Source organism: Onthophagus taurus, chromosome 8 (genome assembly GCF_036711975.1).
Source record: "Onthophagus taurus isolate NC chromosome 8, IU_Otau_3.0, whole genome shotgun sequence".
In the NCBI taxonomy this organism is placed as follows: domain Eukaryota; kingdom Metazoa; phylum Arthropoda; class Insecta; order Coleoptera; family Scarabaeidae; genus Onthophagus; species Onthophagus taurus.
Genome location: NC_091973.1, coordinates 9,747,987 through 9,766,651, shown reverse-complemented (window position 1 = coordinate 9,766,651; position 18,665 = coordinate 9,747,987). Strand labels below are relative to the sequence as shown.

Genomic DNA, 18,665 nt, shown 5'->3' with positions numbered 1-18,665 from the left:
TTGGAGGAAGAATAAGCATTACAAGCTGTGTTTATCAAATACAAACATTTATTTCACCTCGAAGGGCAGAAGTTAACATTTACCCACAAAATAAAACACCATCTTAATATGAAAGACAATAGACCAGTATACGTTTGCAATTATCGTCAACCCATGGAAACCAAGAAGGAGATAAAAAACAAACCCTAGAACTATTCAGACAGGACATTGTGAAAGAAAGCATTTCGCCTTGGAATACACCTGTCCACATAGTAACAACTCAAAAAGATGGGAAAATTAAAAATCGAATGGTGGTTGGTGTTGTAATTTGTATCTTGTTTATACACATTTTTGCATTTTTTATTTGTATTTAAATTAGTTTTCCGATTTGTCAAGAATCATAGCAATAAGAAGTTTTTGTTTTGTTTTCGTTGTTGTTGACAACAAGCGCGTCACTAATCAATAAGATTTTTGTAAGAGCGTCGTTTTGAGTCGTGTTGTACCTTCGTTATAATTAATAAATAATTCGTTACAACAAAAGCCAGCAAATCGTTATTCGTTACGAAGAAGTGTTAACCAGCGCTATAACATACGTTATATTATTCAACATGGTCCTTCGAGCCGGATTAAATTAATTATCGTCGTTTTTGAGATTATCATCAGTCGTGGTTGCCAAGCAACACAAACAGGAAAAATTTGGTGAGCTGGAATTCAAAGGAAATTCGGAAGAACTTTCGTCGGGACACGTTATCCACGGGCCGGAAGCATCCCCCTTTAAGTTTGAGCGTGTCGTAAGCATATAATCCTTTTTTTCCATTTCCTTTTCCCTTGCTTAAATTTGAATCAATTGCGTTGCGTTCATTTTACGTATTATCATGTCGGAAATAGAAACTTTAATAAAAAAACGTGGCATTGTCAAAGGCAAGCTAACAAATTTTTCAAAATTTATTACTAAATCGAAATTAGATGATAAGGGTAGTCTCGATCAGACGTGGGTTTTTGAGTTGGAACAACGGTACGATCGTGCACTTAATTTAATTAGTGATTTCGAAATCATTCAGGAGAACATTGATTTAATAAGCGCCGACGGGGAGGTACAAGCGTTAGAACGAGAAAATTTTGAGACGGCTTTTTACGCAAGCACTGCGGAAGCCAAACGTATATTAACAAATAGCAAAAATTCTCGCAATTCTTCTCTCACTGTCAGTCCTGCTCCGGAGCAATGCGTAAAGTTACCGGTAATTGATTTACCTAAATTTAATGGAAATAGCGAATCATGGCTGGAATTTCACGATATTTTCGAGTCATTGATTCATAATAATCATGCCGTGAATGACGTTCAAAAATTCCATTATTTGTTATCAACTTTAACGGGTGAAGCTCGACAAGTAATTGCGAGTTTAGAAATTACCAATACAAACTATGATGTTGCGTGGGATTTAGTTTGCAGTCGATATAACAACCCTCGAATACTAGTGCAAAATCACATTAAGGCACTTTTTAAAATTGAAAGAATTACTTCCGTTAACTCGAATGTAATACGCACTTTAATTGATAACATTCGCAAACATTTACGTGCATTAAACACATTAAAGGAACCCACCGATAAATGGGACACATTAATTGTATATTTAGTTTCCACTAAATTGGATTTCGAATCAAACCGTGAATGGGAACATCAAAATATACAGATTGATAAACCCACATTAGACGATTTATTGGATTGCTTAAAAGGTAGAGCTGATTTATTAGAATCACTTGAAGATAAAGGGGCGTCTAAATCATTAGTTAAACATCAGTCAGCTACTAAAGCTAGATCATTTGTAGTTTCAAGGCAGATAGATGCAATAAAATGTGTTTTGTGCAAGGCCGAACATAATCTTCAACATTGCCCTGAATTTCTTCAACTTAACATACAAAAACGTATAGAGCAAGTAAAAAAATTGAAACTTTGTATGAATTGTCTTCGATTGGGTCACTTTATTAATCAATGTAGGTCGGGTCTATGTAAACAATGTAAATCTAAACACCACACCCTTCTGCATATCACATATAATCGTTCAGATTCGCAACAATCACCAACAACACAATTACAAACTCTCACATCTAGTTCATTAACAACTGTACAAACATTATTATCAACTGTCACTTTACATGCATTTGATCGGCGAAATAAAAAACACACATTCCGTGCACTACTAGATCCAGGTAGTCAAAGTAGCTTCATAACGACAGATCTTCGCGAAAGGTTGCATCTCCCTGAAACAAAAACAAATATCAGCGTTACGGGAATAACTCAATCTAAATCTACAATTTCTAGTTCATGTTTGCTAAAAATACATTCGCATTGTACTAATTTTTCACTTCAAGTTACGTGTCTTGTCCTTCCAGTAATTACTAGTAATTTGCCTCAGTTCGCTATCGATGTTAATTCGTTAAAGATTCCTGCTCACCTACGCTTAGCTGATCCTGAGTTTTATAACCCAAATAGTATTGATATGTTGCTAGGCGCAGATTACTTTTGGGAATTGTTGTGCATAGGTCAAATCAAATTAGATGATGGACCGGTTATACAAAATACAAGGTTCGGGTGGATTGTTTCGGGCCCGGTTCAAACAAGCGCTGTGCCTTCTATCCAGTGCAATTTAGTTCAAAGCGCACAGTCATCAAAACTTCACGAACAACTCACGCGTTTTTGGGAAGTTGAGTCGGTGAATGTACCCATTTCGCTATCGAAATCTGACGCGTTCTGTGAGAAACATTTTCAAGAAACGACCTCGCGAACGGATGACGGCCGATTCATAGTTACAATTCCAATCGATGGAGAACTTCATCAATTGGGCGAGTCGTATCACAATGCTAAAACACGCTTACTAAGTATGGAGCGTAAATTCAAGCGATTACCAGAATTCGGTAATAAATATCGCGAATTCATGCGAGAATACTCTGAATTAGGCCATATGCGTAGGGTAGTATCACCGCAGGAATCAGATAAAAATAATTACTATATACCCCACCATGGTGTTATAAATGAAAAAAGCGCAACCACAAAGTTACGAGTAGTGTTTGACGCGTCGTGCCCTACATCCACCGGTTATTCTTTTAACGATCTGCAGGTTGTGGGTCCTACTATCCAACCAGATCTATTTAGCGCTCTAGTCCGGTACAGACAATATAGCATAGTTGTAGTATCAGATATTCAAAAAATGTATCGTGCATGCCTCGTTAACACGGAACAATTAAGGTTCCAACGTATTCTATGGCGCGATTCCGAAAATTTTCCAATAGAGGTTTACGAGTTAACCACTATTACCTACGGTACAGCAGTTGAGAAAGTTATGTACATTATTGACGGAGTATCACAAACTTTGAATGCGGGCGGTTTCAAGCTACATAAATGGGTTTCTAACAATCCCGCAATATTACGTTGTGTATCAGATAGTAGAGCGGAAGATATAATAGACATGGGACGTAGGGAAAATACGCGTACGTTAGGTCTGATGTGGGATCCTCAGAAAGATGTCTTTAAATTTAACATTAGCAAAAACACAACTATGACACGGGTTACCAAACGATCTATTCTTTCTGAGATAGCTCAAATCTTCGATCCGTTAGGGTTATTGAGTCCTGTTATCATAAGGGCCAAAATTATCCTTCAACACATTTGGCAGGAGGGATTGGATTGGGATGTTTCACTTCCAAATCAAATTTACACACGTTGGTGTGAATTTCGTGACATGTTAGTTCTATTAAATTCCATTGAAATTCCACGTCATATTTCGTTAAAAAATGCGAATGAATTTGAACTACATGGATTTTCAGACGCATCAATTAAAGCATACGGAGCTTGTGTTTACTTACGAGCTACTAATTCTTATAATGATTGTTCGGTTCAATTAGTATGCGCAAAATCCAGAGTGGCTCCAATAAAACCTACTACGGTTCCGCGATTAGAACTGCTTGGTGCTTTGTTACTTACCGATCTTGTTAATAAAGTTAGAGCAGCTTTAAATCTAGAAATTAAAAGAGTAGTGTACTGGACGGACTCTAGTGTTCTGATAGGATGGCTAGGAACTGATCCTAGTAAATTACATACATTCGTAGGAAATCGCATTGCGCGAATTCTTGACTTATCGAGAGCGTCTGATTGGCGCTACGTTTCAACCGAGCACAACCCCGCAGACCCCGTTTCACGCGGTATAGACTCGGGAGCCCTCGCGGATTTAACAATATATTGGTGTGGTCCTGTATGGTTAAAGCAAGATGAGTCGTTATGGCCACGTAGAACGTTTCGTTCTGAAAGTTTACCGGAAATAAAGGTTAACGTTCTAAAAGCTACTATAATTGAAGAATGCGTTATTCCGTTCACGCGCTTTTCTACCCTATTTCGGCTACAACGTGTAATAGCATATTGTCTGCGGTTCATTAATAATTGTTCAAATAAATCTGATAAACGAACGGGTTCTTTAAAATGTTCGGAATTGAATGAAGCGCAAATTTACCTAATCAAATGTAGTCAACGAGACTCATTTCAGGATGAAATCAATCATTTGAGTGGCAAGGGCAGTTTGCCGCAGAAAAACGAACTAACTAAATTAAACGTATTTCTTGATCACACTGGTATTATGCGCGTAGGCGGTCGATTACGCAATTCGTCTTATAACGTTGATAAAAAGCACCCGATGCTACTTCATAGTAAACACGTGTTAACGCGGTTGATCTTCGAACACGAACACGTACAACTTCTTCATGCAGGTCCGCAACATTTACTAGCTTCAATACGGGATCGGTATTGGCCGATTGGGGGGAGAAATCTTGCCAAAAAGGTAATCTTTAATTGCATGCGTTGTTTTCGAGTAAAACCGCGGGTGTCGCAGCCTATTATGGGCGATTTACCATCGCAACGTGTTACTCCAGCACCTCCGTTCAGTACCATCGGCGTCGATTACGCTGGCCCGTTTCTTTTGAAAGATCGGAAAGGTCGCGGTTCTAAAACTTCAAAATGCTATATTTGTCTATTTGTATGCTTTATAACACGTGCTATACACCTTGAATTGGTGTCGGATTTGACTTCTGAATGTTTTATTGCAGCACTGCGGCGTTTTGTTGGTCGCCGTGGAAAGCCGTCTCAGATTTTTTCGGATAACGGTACCAATTTCGTCGGCGCGAATCGCGAGCTTCACGAGTTAGGAACGTTCCTACAAGGTTCCAATCAATTAACCGATGTGATTGAGAATGAGTCGATTAATTGGTCATTCATTCCCCCTAATTCGCCTCATTTCGGCGGTTTATGGGAGGCAGGCGTTAAAGCAACCAAATATCATTTAAAGCGGGTCGTTGGCAATGTAATACTTACCTTTGAACAATTTTATACGCTGTTGATTCAAATTGAAGCTATCCTAAATTCTCGCCCTTTGTCACCCTTGTCCACGGATCCCAATGATTTAACACCCTTAACTCCTGCGCATTTCTTAATTGGGAGAACGCTTTCGGCCCCACCAGATCCAAGCCTGGATCACGTCAAGTTAAATCGGCTGTCCCACTATCAATATACGCAACGAATTCAGCAAGACTTTTGGAAGCGTTGGTCAAAGGAATACATTTCGGAACTCCAACGCCGTTCCAAGTGGTCAACTAAAACAGAGAATCTTAAAATTGATGAATTGGTTGTAGTAAAGGATGACAACTTACCAACATTGAAGTGGTTATATGGTCGCGTTATCGCTCTACACCCTGGATCCGATGGTATTGCAAGAGTTGCTACCGTACGCACCACCAACGGGATTATCAAGCGACCAACCAATAAACTTTGCCCGCTTCTAATGACAAATTAGTATTAATTTTGATATTATTTACTTTTTTTGTTATTGTTACCTTAGGTGATTGTCTATTAGATATAGACAATCAAATAATTTGTTATAATATGTTTTCTTTAGCGCTCCCCCCTCCCATATACTCACTAATTTTTTTTTTTGAAAGGCAGTCCTTTCAAGGCGGGGGGCATGTTGTAATTTGTATCTTGTTTATACACATTTTTGCATTTTTTATTTGTATTTAAATTAGTTTTCCGATTTGTCAAGAATCATAGCAATAAGAAGTTTTTGTTTTGTTTTCGTTGTTGTTGACAACAAGCGCGTCACTAATCAATAAGATTTTTGTAAGAGCGTCGTTTTGAGTCGTGTTGTACCTTCGTTATAATTAATAAATAATTCGTTACAACAAAAGCCAGCAAATCGTTATTCGTTACGAAGAAGTGTTAACCAGCGCTATAACATACGTTATATTATTCAACAGTTGGTTTCCGACGTTTAAATGAGCAAATGGTAGAAGATAAATATCCACTTCCCAATATAGCGGATATCCTAGATAAGCTGGGCAGAGCAAACTACTTCACTTCACTTGATCTTGCCTCAGGGTACCATCAGATCGAAATGGAAGCGGAAGATAGGGAAAAAACAGCTTATAGCATCGAACAAGGCCATTTTGAATTCAAGAGAATGTCGTTTGGTCTAAAAAATGCTCCAGCAACCTTTCAACGCTTGATGGATGAAGTTTTGTGCGGTCTATAAGAAAACACTTGTCTTGTCTATCTCGACGACATAGTGATTTCAAAAACATCACTTCAAAAACATCTTAATGTTTCCGATAATATTAACCTCCAATGAATGATCTACAAAACATAAGAATTCAGTTCTTACCACCTAATACGACGGCAATAACGCAGCTCTGGGATATGGAAGTTATTAAAAATCTTAAAATTTTATATCGAAAAAACTTAACAAACCGTTGTAAAACAAAATTAAAATTTTTATTTGTAATAAAACCAAATAGAAACTTCTAACTTGCCTTTTTACTTGGTAAGTTTGTTCGATTCTTATCGTTCTAAATGTTTCTAATTTGTATTTATTTTAGTTACGGATCATTTTATAAAAGAATTTTACGATATACCACGTTTTCGCCCATCCATTTGGAAATAGTTTTTGGTCTTTGTTACACTTTAAAACTTTAGATACATATTTTAGAACTTAATGAAAATTTTAATTTTATATTCAATTTTCAAAATTTCACTTTTCAAATTAAAAAAAAAATTTTTTCATGTCAACTTCCTCGTTTTCTCAAATGTTTCCAGATTCCTCTCGTCTGTGTTAGCTTCGATTATAGACAGTAAGTTTTGCGTTATTGATAATTTTATTTTTTATTATTGTAACATTTTTTATGTGTAGCTTTCGGCTGATGATGGAGATTTGATTTCCGAAACCGGTACCGATATAAATTAATAAAGGCAAGTTAGAAGTTTCTATTTGGTTTTATTCGTTATTCACTTTATAGCTGACAGTTGGAGTGAAGTTAGAGTGATACAATTGTATTCCGATTTAAATTGTATTCTGATAACAACGATGGCACTCGAGAAGGTGATAAAATTGCTGACGTGACGATCTTGGAAATTTACATAAAATTAAAAACTGAAAAGTTTATTAAAGTTGACGATACGCTGAAGTGTGTCAATCAAGACGAAAGTAATTATCAAGATTATTAGAGAATTCGCATATAAGTCAGTTTTAGAAGTCGCGGAAGAAACAGACGAGAAGACATATGATATAGAACTCCATCCAGTTGCTCATAAAAAGGCAAAATATTGTCAATAAGTTGCGGCGGTATTTCCAGCAAGATGGCTGTCAGGAAAGTCCTATTGCCGTGCTTTATTTCAACGTTTCAAAATCTATTTGTCAAGCAACTCTAGACGAATATAGAAAATTACACCAGTAACATTTTAGTAGACTGCAATTATGTTTCTTGTTTTATTAATTTTGTTTCTTATTTCTACGTACTTTGTTATTTATTTTGTTATTGTGCAAAAGAATGTTTTACCTTCGTTTGTATAAATAAAGTTATTATTGTCAAAGTATACAACAGGTAATACTAATTACTTATCAATTTGTGCACTTATTTAGTGTATAGTATGTATAAAGGGGTCAGCTGCTTATTCGGACCAAACCGCTTTCGAACAGATGTAGTCCGATTAAGCGGAATCTACTATATATTCCTTTCAACAACTTCAATTAAACCACACGTATGTCAAAAGTACGTAGCTAAATAATAAACTAATATTATTAAACAATAATTATATTGGTAAAATAAACAAAAACTATTAACTTCCACACATAAAATGGTGACCCCGAGTAGAATTTCATCAGTTGGAGCTGTTACTTAATATTGTAACATTAAAAAAGAAAAAGATATACAATTGGATAAATAAAACGTATCCACGGACAGGCCGTTTCGAAACACGATAGCATGCACACGGCTTTCATACGTAAAGTTTTTCAATTTGTTCTTCTTTGAACTGTAATTCAAGTCTCTCGACGCCTTCATCATGTTTATTTCTCTTAATACATTGCAACTCTGACGTAACTGACGTTGTACCTGATGACGCTTATATAAGATAAGCGAAACACGTGTTGTACAGATTGAAATATAATAAATATCATTGTGGAACAAAATATTGGATTTATTCATTTCTTAACTATTAATTTACACAATGAACCTGGAGTTAAGTATCGCCAAATTATTAAATAGTGGCCGAGATCGCTGGTATTAAGAACCCGTTCTAAAAAATTGAAGTCCCAAGTATGGAAATGCATACTATGCTTCACCGAAATGAAGACCTCGTCCCAAATCCCTAAAAGGTCACTTTAATAATCAGACCATAAAATACATTTTTACATTTACATTTTGCTCAGATTGTACACTCTCCTTAACTCTACTTTACCGATCAACACAACTTAACCTCACTAACAACTTTATTTCCAGGTAAACTACAACATAGGGTTGCCAGATCTCCGGCATTACGTCGGAGTCTGCGGCATTTAATGTTCATCTCAGGCCTCCAGCAGGCATTTGAACCTTTCCGGCAAAATGAAATTCAGTGAAATTTATAAAATATATAAATAAAAAAAAGTCATATTGCGAATATTTAGTTTTGCCTGTTTTACCGGTCTCTTACAGCGCCATCTCCTATTCACAGGACTATCTAACAGTGACATAAAAAGTACATATGTAGATAATATCGTTCGCTACCAGAATCAATTAACGTCGCGTCGTGTCGGTACTTTACTAACGTAGTCTTAACGTGGTCTTAAATGGTCTTAATGCAGTCACGAACGTTTCGAACGTATTCTTTTATGTCCTCGCTTGGTAGATTAATTAGAATAATACTATTATATTGATATAATATTAATAATAATACTCTACATCCTTACATTATACTTTATAGTGTTTTATATGAGTCGCCGTGATTTTTAAGATACGTTCAAACAGTAAATGTAAGCATGCAATTTCTACTTTAAGAATAATGAGTAAAAGAAGCAGTGAGAGCAGTTGTGTTCCCAGTACCAGCAAAACATCACCACAATCAACTCCAAAAAAAAGAAAAATTTACTACTGTACTTTCCAGGAAAGTTGGCTTTCTAATTATCATTCTTGGCTTAAAAAAAAAGACATGTATACTGTGTTGTGCATGATATGTAATTCGAAATTTACTATCAAACACGATGGGGAAAAGGCTTTAACTCGACATAGCAATAGCGAAAAACACAAACAATCGGAAGCTGCTGTTAAACAATCGAATACCATGAATGCGTTTTTTACAAAAAAATCATCTTCCAACGACAAAAAAATAGCAGCCGTTGAAATAACGTACGTATATCACACTGTTGTTCACAATCACAGTTATAATAGTTTAGACTGCACCATGAAATTGAATGCCACCTGTTTTGCTGATTCTAAAATTTCTAAAATGTTGCATTGTGGACGTACTAAAGCGACATCCATAACAAAAAATGTGCTACTACCGGACTGTATAAATTTATGCAAGGAATATTTACAAGGAAAATGTTTAAATTATAATAATTTATTATATTATACATTAGCGACGGATGCATCTAACATTTTCCTGTTTCCAGTTGTATTATACTTTTTTCATCCTAAGACCGGATTAAATACAAAATTAATTGATTTTATTGAACAAAGTGACGAGTCATCATCTGCCATTGCAGAAAGCTTGTACAAAGCCCTAAATGATGTAGCTGTAGACCCCACGAAAATTATTGCATATTCTGCAGATAATACGGCAGTAAATTACGGAAAAAATAATTCGGTTTATGTGCATTTAAAAGAAAAGAATGGCAACATTTTCAAAGGAAATTGCCACTGCCATATTTTACATAATTGCGCGCGACATGCTTGTAAATTATTACAGTATGACGTACAAAACATTAATTTTAAAGGTTTATGCGGAGTTTGCAATATCTTCAAGGCACTTTAAAAACATTTTTTGACGAATTTGAAATGGAGTACAAACATATGTTACGCCATGGCCCAACTAGATGGCTTTATTTGTACAAGTGTTTAAATCGTGTTGTATTTTGTTGGGCACCGATTAAATCTTATTTTTTATCATTAGACCAAGAAAATGTATCGAAAGCGATATGGAGTTTTATTGAAAACCAAACGGATGAAGCTACTGACATTAATTCCGAAAACATCACGATACAAGAGTGTTATTTGTACTTTGTTGATCACTTTCTATATTTATTTGTTAAAAGAATTTTATTGCTTGAACGTAGTAACGTAGTATGTAGCGAATTACATAAAGTTATGGAAGATTTGTCAAGTGATTTAGTAAATAGAAAAACCGACAAATTTTTTGGTCATAAAGCAACTTCCGGATTAAAAAAACTTCATTCCCGTGACATAAATAAATGCGAAAATGATTTTTTACGAGTGTACACTAGAGCAATTGAATACCTACAGAAGTGGTACGATTTTGACAATCCTCCATTTAAAAACTTTAGTTTCATCAACTTAGAAGATCCTGTAGATTACAATATGCTTCTCGAAATGTCCGAAACACTGCAATTAATCACGATGATTTATATGATGAAGTTAACACTTTAAACAAACACATTTCATCATTAACAAGTGAAAAGGAAATTGAAAAAAAGTGGATGAATTTTTTTCAAAACACACATAGCCCAAACTTGTTTAATATTGTTCAACCCATTTTGTCCATATTAATTAGTAACACTAACGTGGAACGAGTGTTTTCCCTAATGAAACAGTCGTGGACAGATAATAGAAATAAAATGGACCTTAAGTTAATTAAGGCTGAACTATGCACAAAAATAAATTATGAGTTATCGTGTGCAGAATTTTATGACTATGCAATGAATAATGAAATCTATTAAAAAGTGTCAGAAGTACTTCAAAATATGTATAAGTTACCAGATTTATCTATATTTTTGTTAAAATAAATGTTTACTATACATATGAAATTTTTTTTGTAAAAAATAAAATGTTCCCCTCCCAATCTCCGGCATTGAGGCCGAGTGGATCTGGCAACCCTACTACCACATCATGTCCGTTCTGATAAAAATTAGTTAACTTTTAAAATAGAAATTCAATATGTACAAGTGCGTTTGTGAAATTAGACATAAGTTTGTACTTGAAAGAAATTTTAATTATGATTTATATTTAACCTAAATTGTACGTTATAAACGTCTTCTGAAGACGGCCAGGTGGCCGAAATTAATAAAAAGCAAAAATTACACAATTAACAAAAAAAACCCATCACCTTAGTAAATAAAGTTTTATTACCTGCTTTATCCGGGAAGGGGTGAAATGAATATTAACTTAAACTATATACTTACGGCTAATACGGCCAAAAATATGATCCTCTATAAGCGTACAACATACAAACGAAACTACAATTAAAACACATACATTTTCTCAAAATCTGCATAAAAGAGGGAATATTTCCTAATTACGTTAATAAAAAGAAAAATCCCAGATGCATACCAAATGAAAAAGCGGAATTATTAAAAATAGTAAACACAATAAACAACCATTACAGGAAGGTTAGTGAATTAAATTTAAAACTCTACTACATATATCAAACTTTAAGTAGAAAAACAAGACATGAAGATATAGAGGAAATAATAAAAGAAGCCAAAATACATGATGATTGCATCTTGAAAGAAATAAAAAAGAAGTAGACCAGAAAATTAGAAAAACTGAGAAAGGGAAACAAACTACGGCCAGAGAAGAGGAGAAGAACATTTATACTTTCTATCCAAGGATTACAATTTAACAAACATCACATTTAACCCTAGAATACTAATATATCGCAATTTGTACGATACTCGGTTTTCTTTGCTCGATATCTTATTGATGCCGTCGCTTAAACGGGTTCCGCGTCAAAGTACCTTCCTAGTTAGTCTTGTGTTAGACGTGTCGTTGTTCTTTCCCGACATTTGGGGCAATCGTCGTAAAATTTACGAGTGATTAGTATTAGTGAAATATTTTTAAACAATGTAGTGATACTTGTTTAGTAGAAAAGGTCAATGTTTATACTCCTCTTTTTATAAACTGATAGATAATATTTTTTAGAAAATGGAATCACGAAAAAAAGCCTTTGACTGACAGAGAGTTGGAAAAGGAAATTGAAAAAATAATGAACGAAGAGGACGACATGGATTTAGATTCTAATAATGATATCGAGAGTGACTGGGAAGAGGCAGATAATTTAGAGGTTGAACATGATTCCAATGACAGCGGCAGTGATTTTGAAGAAAACGAGAGTATAGGGAAGGATGTGAAGATTTCAGAGGATACATCTGACCAAGATATCGACGATCAACTGTGTGATAATCCTTCTGCAAGTGGCGGTAGTTCATCTGACGATAACATTCCATTAACGAAATTATTCGCAACAAAAAACCGCAAAAGATGTATGATAAAACCGAAATCTATTTCTCTGAAAGGAAAAAATGGTCACAAATGGTCTACAAAAATGCCTCAAAGATCAAAAAGAACAACTCGTCGAAATATCGTCGTATTTATTCCTGGAAGTAAAGGTGGTGCCCAAACATTTTCAACCTTTTCTGATTATTTTTTGCACTTTTTCTCCGATGATATTGTGAGTACAATTCTATGCTACACGAATGATGAGATTAGAAAACAATCCCAAAAATATACTGATAAGTCATCGACTGTGACAGCAGTAACTAAAGAGGAATTGATGGGGTTATTCGGAATCTTGATAATGTCTGCAGTAAAAAAAGATAATTACCTCAATGCCAAGCAAATGTTTGATTCCAAAATATCTGGATAATTTTATAAAGGCTGCATGAGCTGCGAAAGAAATTTTTTTTTTAATAAACTGTCTTCGATTTGACAAAAAAGCCAGAAGAGAAGAAAGGGTGAAAATGGATACGTTTGCTCATATTCGTGATATCTGGGACATTTTTATTGAAAAATGCAGAACGTCGTATATTCCTTCGTCTTATTGGACACATGACGAGCAACTTTTGGGTTTTTGGGGTAGATGTCCGTTTAGGATGTATATCCCGAGTAAACCGTCAAAGTACGGAATGAAAATCGTAATGCTCTGCGATTCGTCTTCAAAGTACATGGTGGATGCTTGCCCATATTTAGGCAAACAGAAAGCAACGAAGGGGGTACCATTGTCAAATTATTATGTATAGGAATTGACCAAATCTGTTCACGATAGTAACAGAAACATAACGATGGACAATTGGTTCACTTCTGTTGAAATAGCTGATAAACTCTTGGATGACAAATTCAAGCTGACTATCATAGGAACACTTGAGAAAAATAAGAGGCAAATACCACCATCCATGTTTTGCTTCGACAAAAACAAAACTTCATATAGTTTCGTATATGTCTAGAAAAACAAAATAGTGTTACTCCTTTCAACAATGCACGAAGGTGCTGAGATTTCGGAAAGAAACAACAAACCAGAAATAATTTTAAATTACAATGAGACTAAATCAGTTGTGTTGTGTATTGTTGCTATATTATTAAGAAACGTGAAAAATGTGTGCGACGTTATCAATTTATGATTCCTTAGATCGCCACCAACTTGCCAGGCTATGGTTGGAACAAAGGCTGAAAATTAAAAATTTACGTCGAAATCTGCGCCAAACTATCAAAGAAATCCTGAAAATTGATGGCCAACCTGATGATGTCCTTCAAGTTGAAAGTAGACGTGCAACATGCTTTTACTGTCCCAGCCGATTAAGACGAATGACGACCACGTACTGTCCCCAATGCAAACTCCCGATTTGTGGCGAGTACCGCGGAAAATGGTGCACGGAGTGTTCTTAAAATGATAATCTTTTTTGTATTTTAATAAGTAAAATCTGTTTCTTAAGTTAAATAACTACACGTTAATTTTTGCTCAATAAAAATTTTAAGCTTACTCGATTTTCTGATTAATATTTTGAAATGTCGTAAAATTTACGACACGTTAGTACTAGTAGTATTCTAGGGTTAATCAACAAGAACAAGAAATACTAAACAAAGGAATGAAATTTGCACCAAAAATGATACTAACCTGCCATTACTTGCAGTAGAATTACAAACAGTCATAAAAAGAGTTAAAGAAGAAGAGAAACTGAAGAAAGACCTTCAAAAAATATTGATAAAAGAGGAAAAAACTACCAACCGACATAACAACAACAAATGGGAGCATAATATAAAGAAATTGATCAAGAATATAAAACGGAAAATAAAAAGAAACAACCTGACAATAACCCCAGGAGATAAAAATGGCGGAATAGTGATAATGGATAAACAAACATATATTGACAAGACAAAAGAATTCCTAAAAGACAATCATTTTGAAAAAGTAAAGAAGGATCCTACTAATGCATTCAACAGAGAAACCAAAGAAACAATAAAGAAATCTGAAGAAACAATAAAGAACATATTCGGCAACTATAGGTATATTAATATAATGAATCCACAAACACTAAAATTATATTCTTTAATTAAACTGCATAAGCAAAATCATCCGATCAGACCAAAATCAGTAGTATCAACACAAGCACATATAACTTATCCAAAATGCTCGTTAATTTCGTCAAAAACAGCTTAAACTTTCAACCAGAACATACTATAAAAAATCGTAACCAATTGATCACCGAAATAAACATCACATTACCCTGCACGTTCAAAATTCTATCCTTTGATATAACAAATCTGTACACCAATATACCGATCATGGAAACATTAAAGATATTGAAGGAATTAATACAAAATAACCTCAGTAACAAAAAAGACACAGAAAATATAATTACTTTATTTAAACAATGCTTTAAACAGAATTTTTGTCAATTTGATGACTACATTTACAAATATAATGATGGCAATGGGATCACCACTCAGTAGCATTTTAGCAGACATTTTCCTAAATCAAATTGAGAAAAACAAAATTATCAACAGTGTTATTTTTAACAAAAACATTATTTTTTGGAAAACGTATTTATTATAGTAATAATAGACGACGAATCAAAAATAGATGGCTTACACGAATACATAAACACAATAATTTAAAGTTCACTATCGAAATTGAAAATAACGTTACATTAAATTTCTTGGCTCTGACTTTACAAAAGACAACAGATAATAAAATAAAACTCCCTATATATCGCAAAATAACACAAACAGATAGTATCATATCATACGAATCACACCATGACATATCCCAAAAATTAGCAGCATTTAGAACATATTTCCATAGAGCTTTAAATTCAAATCTAGATGCACAATATTTCGAAAAAGAATGTTTAGTTATACAACAAATAGTGGAACAAAATAATTTTCCGAAACATACAATACAAAAACTTATGAAAAAGATACAACTCAAGAATATCACAAAAAACGCCACTACACTTAATGATTTAAACACTAAAGAGGATATCACTTATAAAGCTATTACTTTTCCAGGACATATGTCGCATAAACTGAAAAAGGTTTTTAAACAATTAATAATAAGGATAAAATAGATTTCGTTTTCGAAATCTTGGAATTAGTTGCTCAACGAACAACTAATTCCACAACAAACCCCATTATACGCGTGCTTAAAACATCCATATCTACCATATAAAAGATAAAGAAGATTTTAACAAACGAGAGAGGCTAGTTTGGTGGCGACTAGTGCTGCTGTATTGTTAAAATGGAGAGGCCCCGAATAGTAAGAAGATTAAGTGCACGTACTTTAACTTAATATTTTTAATATCACTTATATGTACCTTTACATTTTGCTCAGATTGTACAGGTGTCCCAATTTCCATGTCCGCATAGGCTATCTCCTACAATCGCGAATATCTCACTTATTATCAACGATAGAGTATTATAAATAAAACATTATCTGGGCAACTTTTTCCGAAGAATTCAGTGGCGTAGGTAGAATTTTTTTCCCATCTTTTATTTTCGAGATTTTAGACGTAACTTTATTTTTTTAAATGGAAACCATAGTTGGCTATGGCTGCAAATAATAATTAATTATTTTCTTCTGATAACAAATATATATAGTTTGTGGGGTATATTTCTTAACAAAATAAGTTATTGAATAATTAACAAAAATTCATTTTGTTCTATCTAAAACTAATGTATGTATTTAAAAGTTAATGTTGCTATGGTGATAACTAAGGCACGGAACTTTTGTAACCAAAGGATACGATTTCCCCCCTCCACTTGTTCTCAGTGGCTTCCTAGAAAACAAACGACAATTAATTTTAGCCAATATTTATTTAAATTCTGGATAAAAAAAATATGCAACCAATATAAGTAACCTCACCGCTCTACCTTGAGTGGCGTATTCTCTTCTTTTGGGTATTCCCCTATATTAATCCTGTGTTGTTTGTAATCTTGTGTTAACACGTGTTTCTTGTGAGAGTTTTAGTGATATTTGTTCAAGACAGCTATTTATTTAGGATAAGTTTTAACATTGCTATATTTATATAATAACTTGTTAAACTTAATAAAACAAACTATTTAAAAAAAATAGAATGAAATATGGAGGCAGAAACACAAAAATCGTTGAAAATTTAAAAGCGGAGTTTCCATTATTGTTGACATTGCTATATTTATATAATAACTTGTTAAACTTAATAAAACAAACTACTTAAAAAAAAATAGAATGAAATATGGAGGCAGAGACACAAAAATCGTTGAAAATTGAAAAGCGGAGTTTCCATTTATTGTTGAAAACAAAAACAAGAATGATGATTCTATGGTAAAGTGCACAATCTGTAGCGGCGAATTTTCTGTTGGGATTGGTGGCCGATCTGCTATAACAAAACATATTTATATTACGAAAATAAGAAAATGATAAAAAAACGAACGAACGCCGGTGTTTGTTGCGCCACTTAGCGAAGAATTATGCATGCCTTCCATCGAAGATAGATCAAACAAATTCTCAAATAATGAGAAGATTAATGAGATTTCTTGACGAAGAATGCTATAGAAAGCATATTCGGTAGACCACCAAACTACTCGGTCGAAAAATTGAACCAGTGCGTTGTCATCTTTGACCTCCGATAACAAGAATAATAATAAAAAAAAATTATTACTCAAGGCGTAAATCGATGTAAAATGATCCAAATAACGAGGATCTGGCCGGGCTAACGCGCATTTTCCCCGGGAAAATAAAATATTGCAATGAGAACACAAAAATGGATACCCGGGTACCCGGACATTTGACAAGAGGATTAAATGTAGACCCCACGTCATCCTAGTAGTCACTCACTTACCCACCGAGGTAGCGAATACCATCGTTGAGATTATCAACGAACCTCCAGAAAGAGACCTATATGCAACTTTGAAAAGGAGTATCATTAGTAGCCTTTCTCGCAGCGAAGAAAAGCGATTGAATGATCTTCTTTCAAACACGCACATGGGCGAACAAAAGCCATCGGATTTCTACCGAGAATTGCTCTCTAATATCGGTAGTTTCCAAGAAGTAAGTTCTGATTTGCTTTTGAAACTGTGAATGACAAGACTTCCAAACACTATCTCGGTAGCTCTGTTGGCCTCTGGGAAAGAGGATGTAATAGATCTATTGAATATGGCGGATCGTATCTGGGAGTCGATTAATTCCACACATAACGCATACTTAAACAACACATATTACTAGCACAAGTATATAACCTCACTATCAACTAATCCTTCCACCGTACACAACACAACCAAATCTAATAGATATGATCAAAGCTTTTGACGACTTTACGACAACCTGTCAAAGTATTTTTAGTTCGTTTGCACAGAAACAAACAGCAATATATACACAAATCAATTAAAGCAATTAATACCGAAGTCGAGATGTTGGAAAAAAAAATCATCGAACCATCAAAGAGTCCATAGATTTCGCCAATTGTTATGGTCCGAAAGAAAGATTGTAGCCAGGAAAAATGCAACCGTACCCAAACAATCGTCCATGGGAAATAGTGAGCACCGATTTAGTAGGCCCATTACCTTGATCAAAAAAAGAAAATTGTTACCTGGTGGTCTTTCTGGATCGTTTCACCAAGTGGGTAGAGTGCTGACCTCTGCGAAGCGCCACAGCGAAGGCGGTGTCCAAAGCGCTGTATGAAAACGTAATAACAAAGTTTGGATGCCTAAAGACCATTTCAAGAGTTACGGGATGATCTTGGGATTCATCACCGTCCGACTCCACCGTATACTCCATAAGCTAATACAATTAAACGGACCAACCGAACAATTAAGACTATGATCGCGCAGTTTTGTGAAGAGAATCACAAATTATGGGATGAATGTTTACCCAATTTGTAAAGCATGATACTACTAGATATTCACCAGCG

General features: G+C 34.6%; 1 protein-coding gene and 1 long non-coding RNA gene across 2 annotated transcripts; one reads left to right on the top strand and one right to left on the bottom strand.

Annotated features, from left to right (window-relative positions):
- Window positions 1–854: 854 nt before the first annotated feature.
- On the top strand, window positions 855–5,169 carry LOC139431043 (uncharacterized). The gene is made up of 2 exons (XM_071198610.1): window positions 855–5,000; window positions 5,071–5,169. The coding sequence occupies exons 1-2, from the start codon at window positions 855–857 to the stop codon at window positions 5,167–5,169; spliced, it is 4,245 nt and encodes a 1,414-aa protein (XP_071054711.1).
- Window positions 5,170–5,273: 104 nt separating this feature from the next.
- On the bottom strand, window positions 5,274–11,819 carry LOC139431103 (uncharacterized). Its single transcript, XR_011641396.1, has 2 exons — window positions 5,671–11,819; window positions 5,274–5,613 (listed from the first exon to the last, which is right to left on the bottom strand). It is a non-coding gene; the product is annotated as an uncharacterized lncRNA (long non-coding RNA).
- Window positions 11,820–18,665: the final 6,846 nt, after the last annotated feature.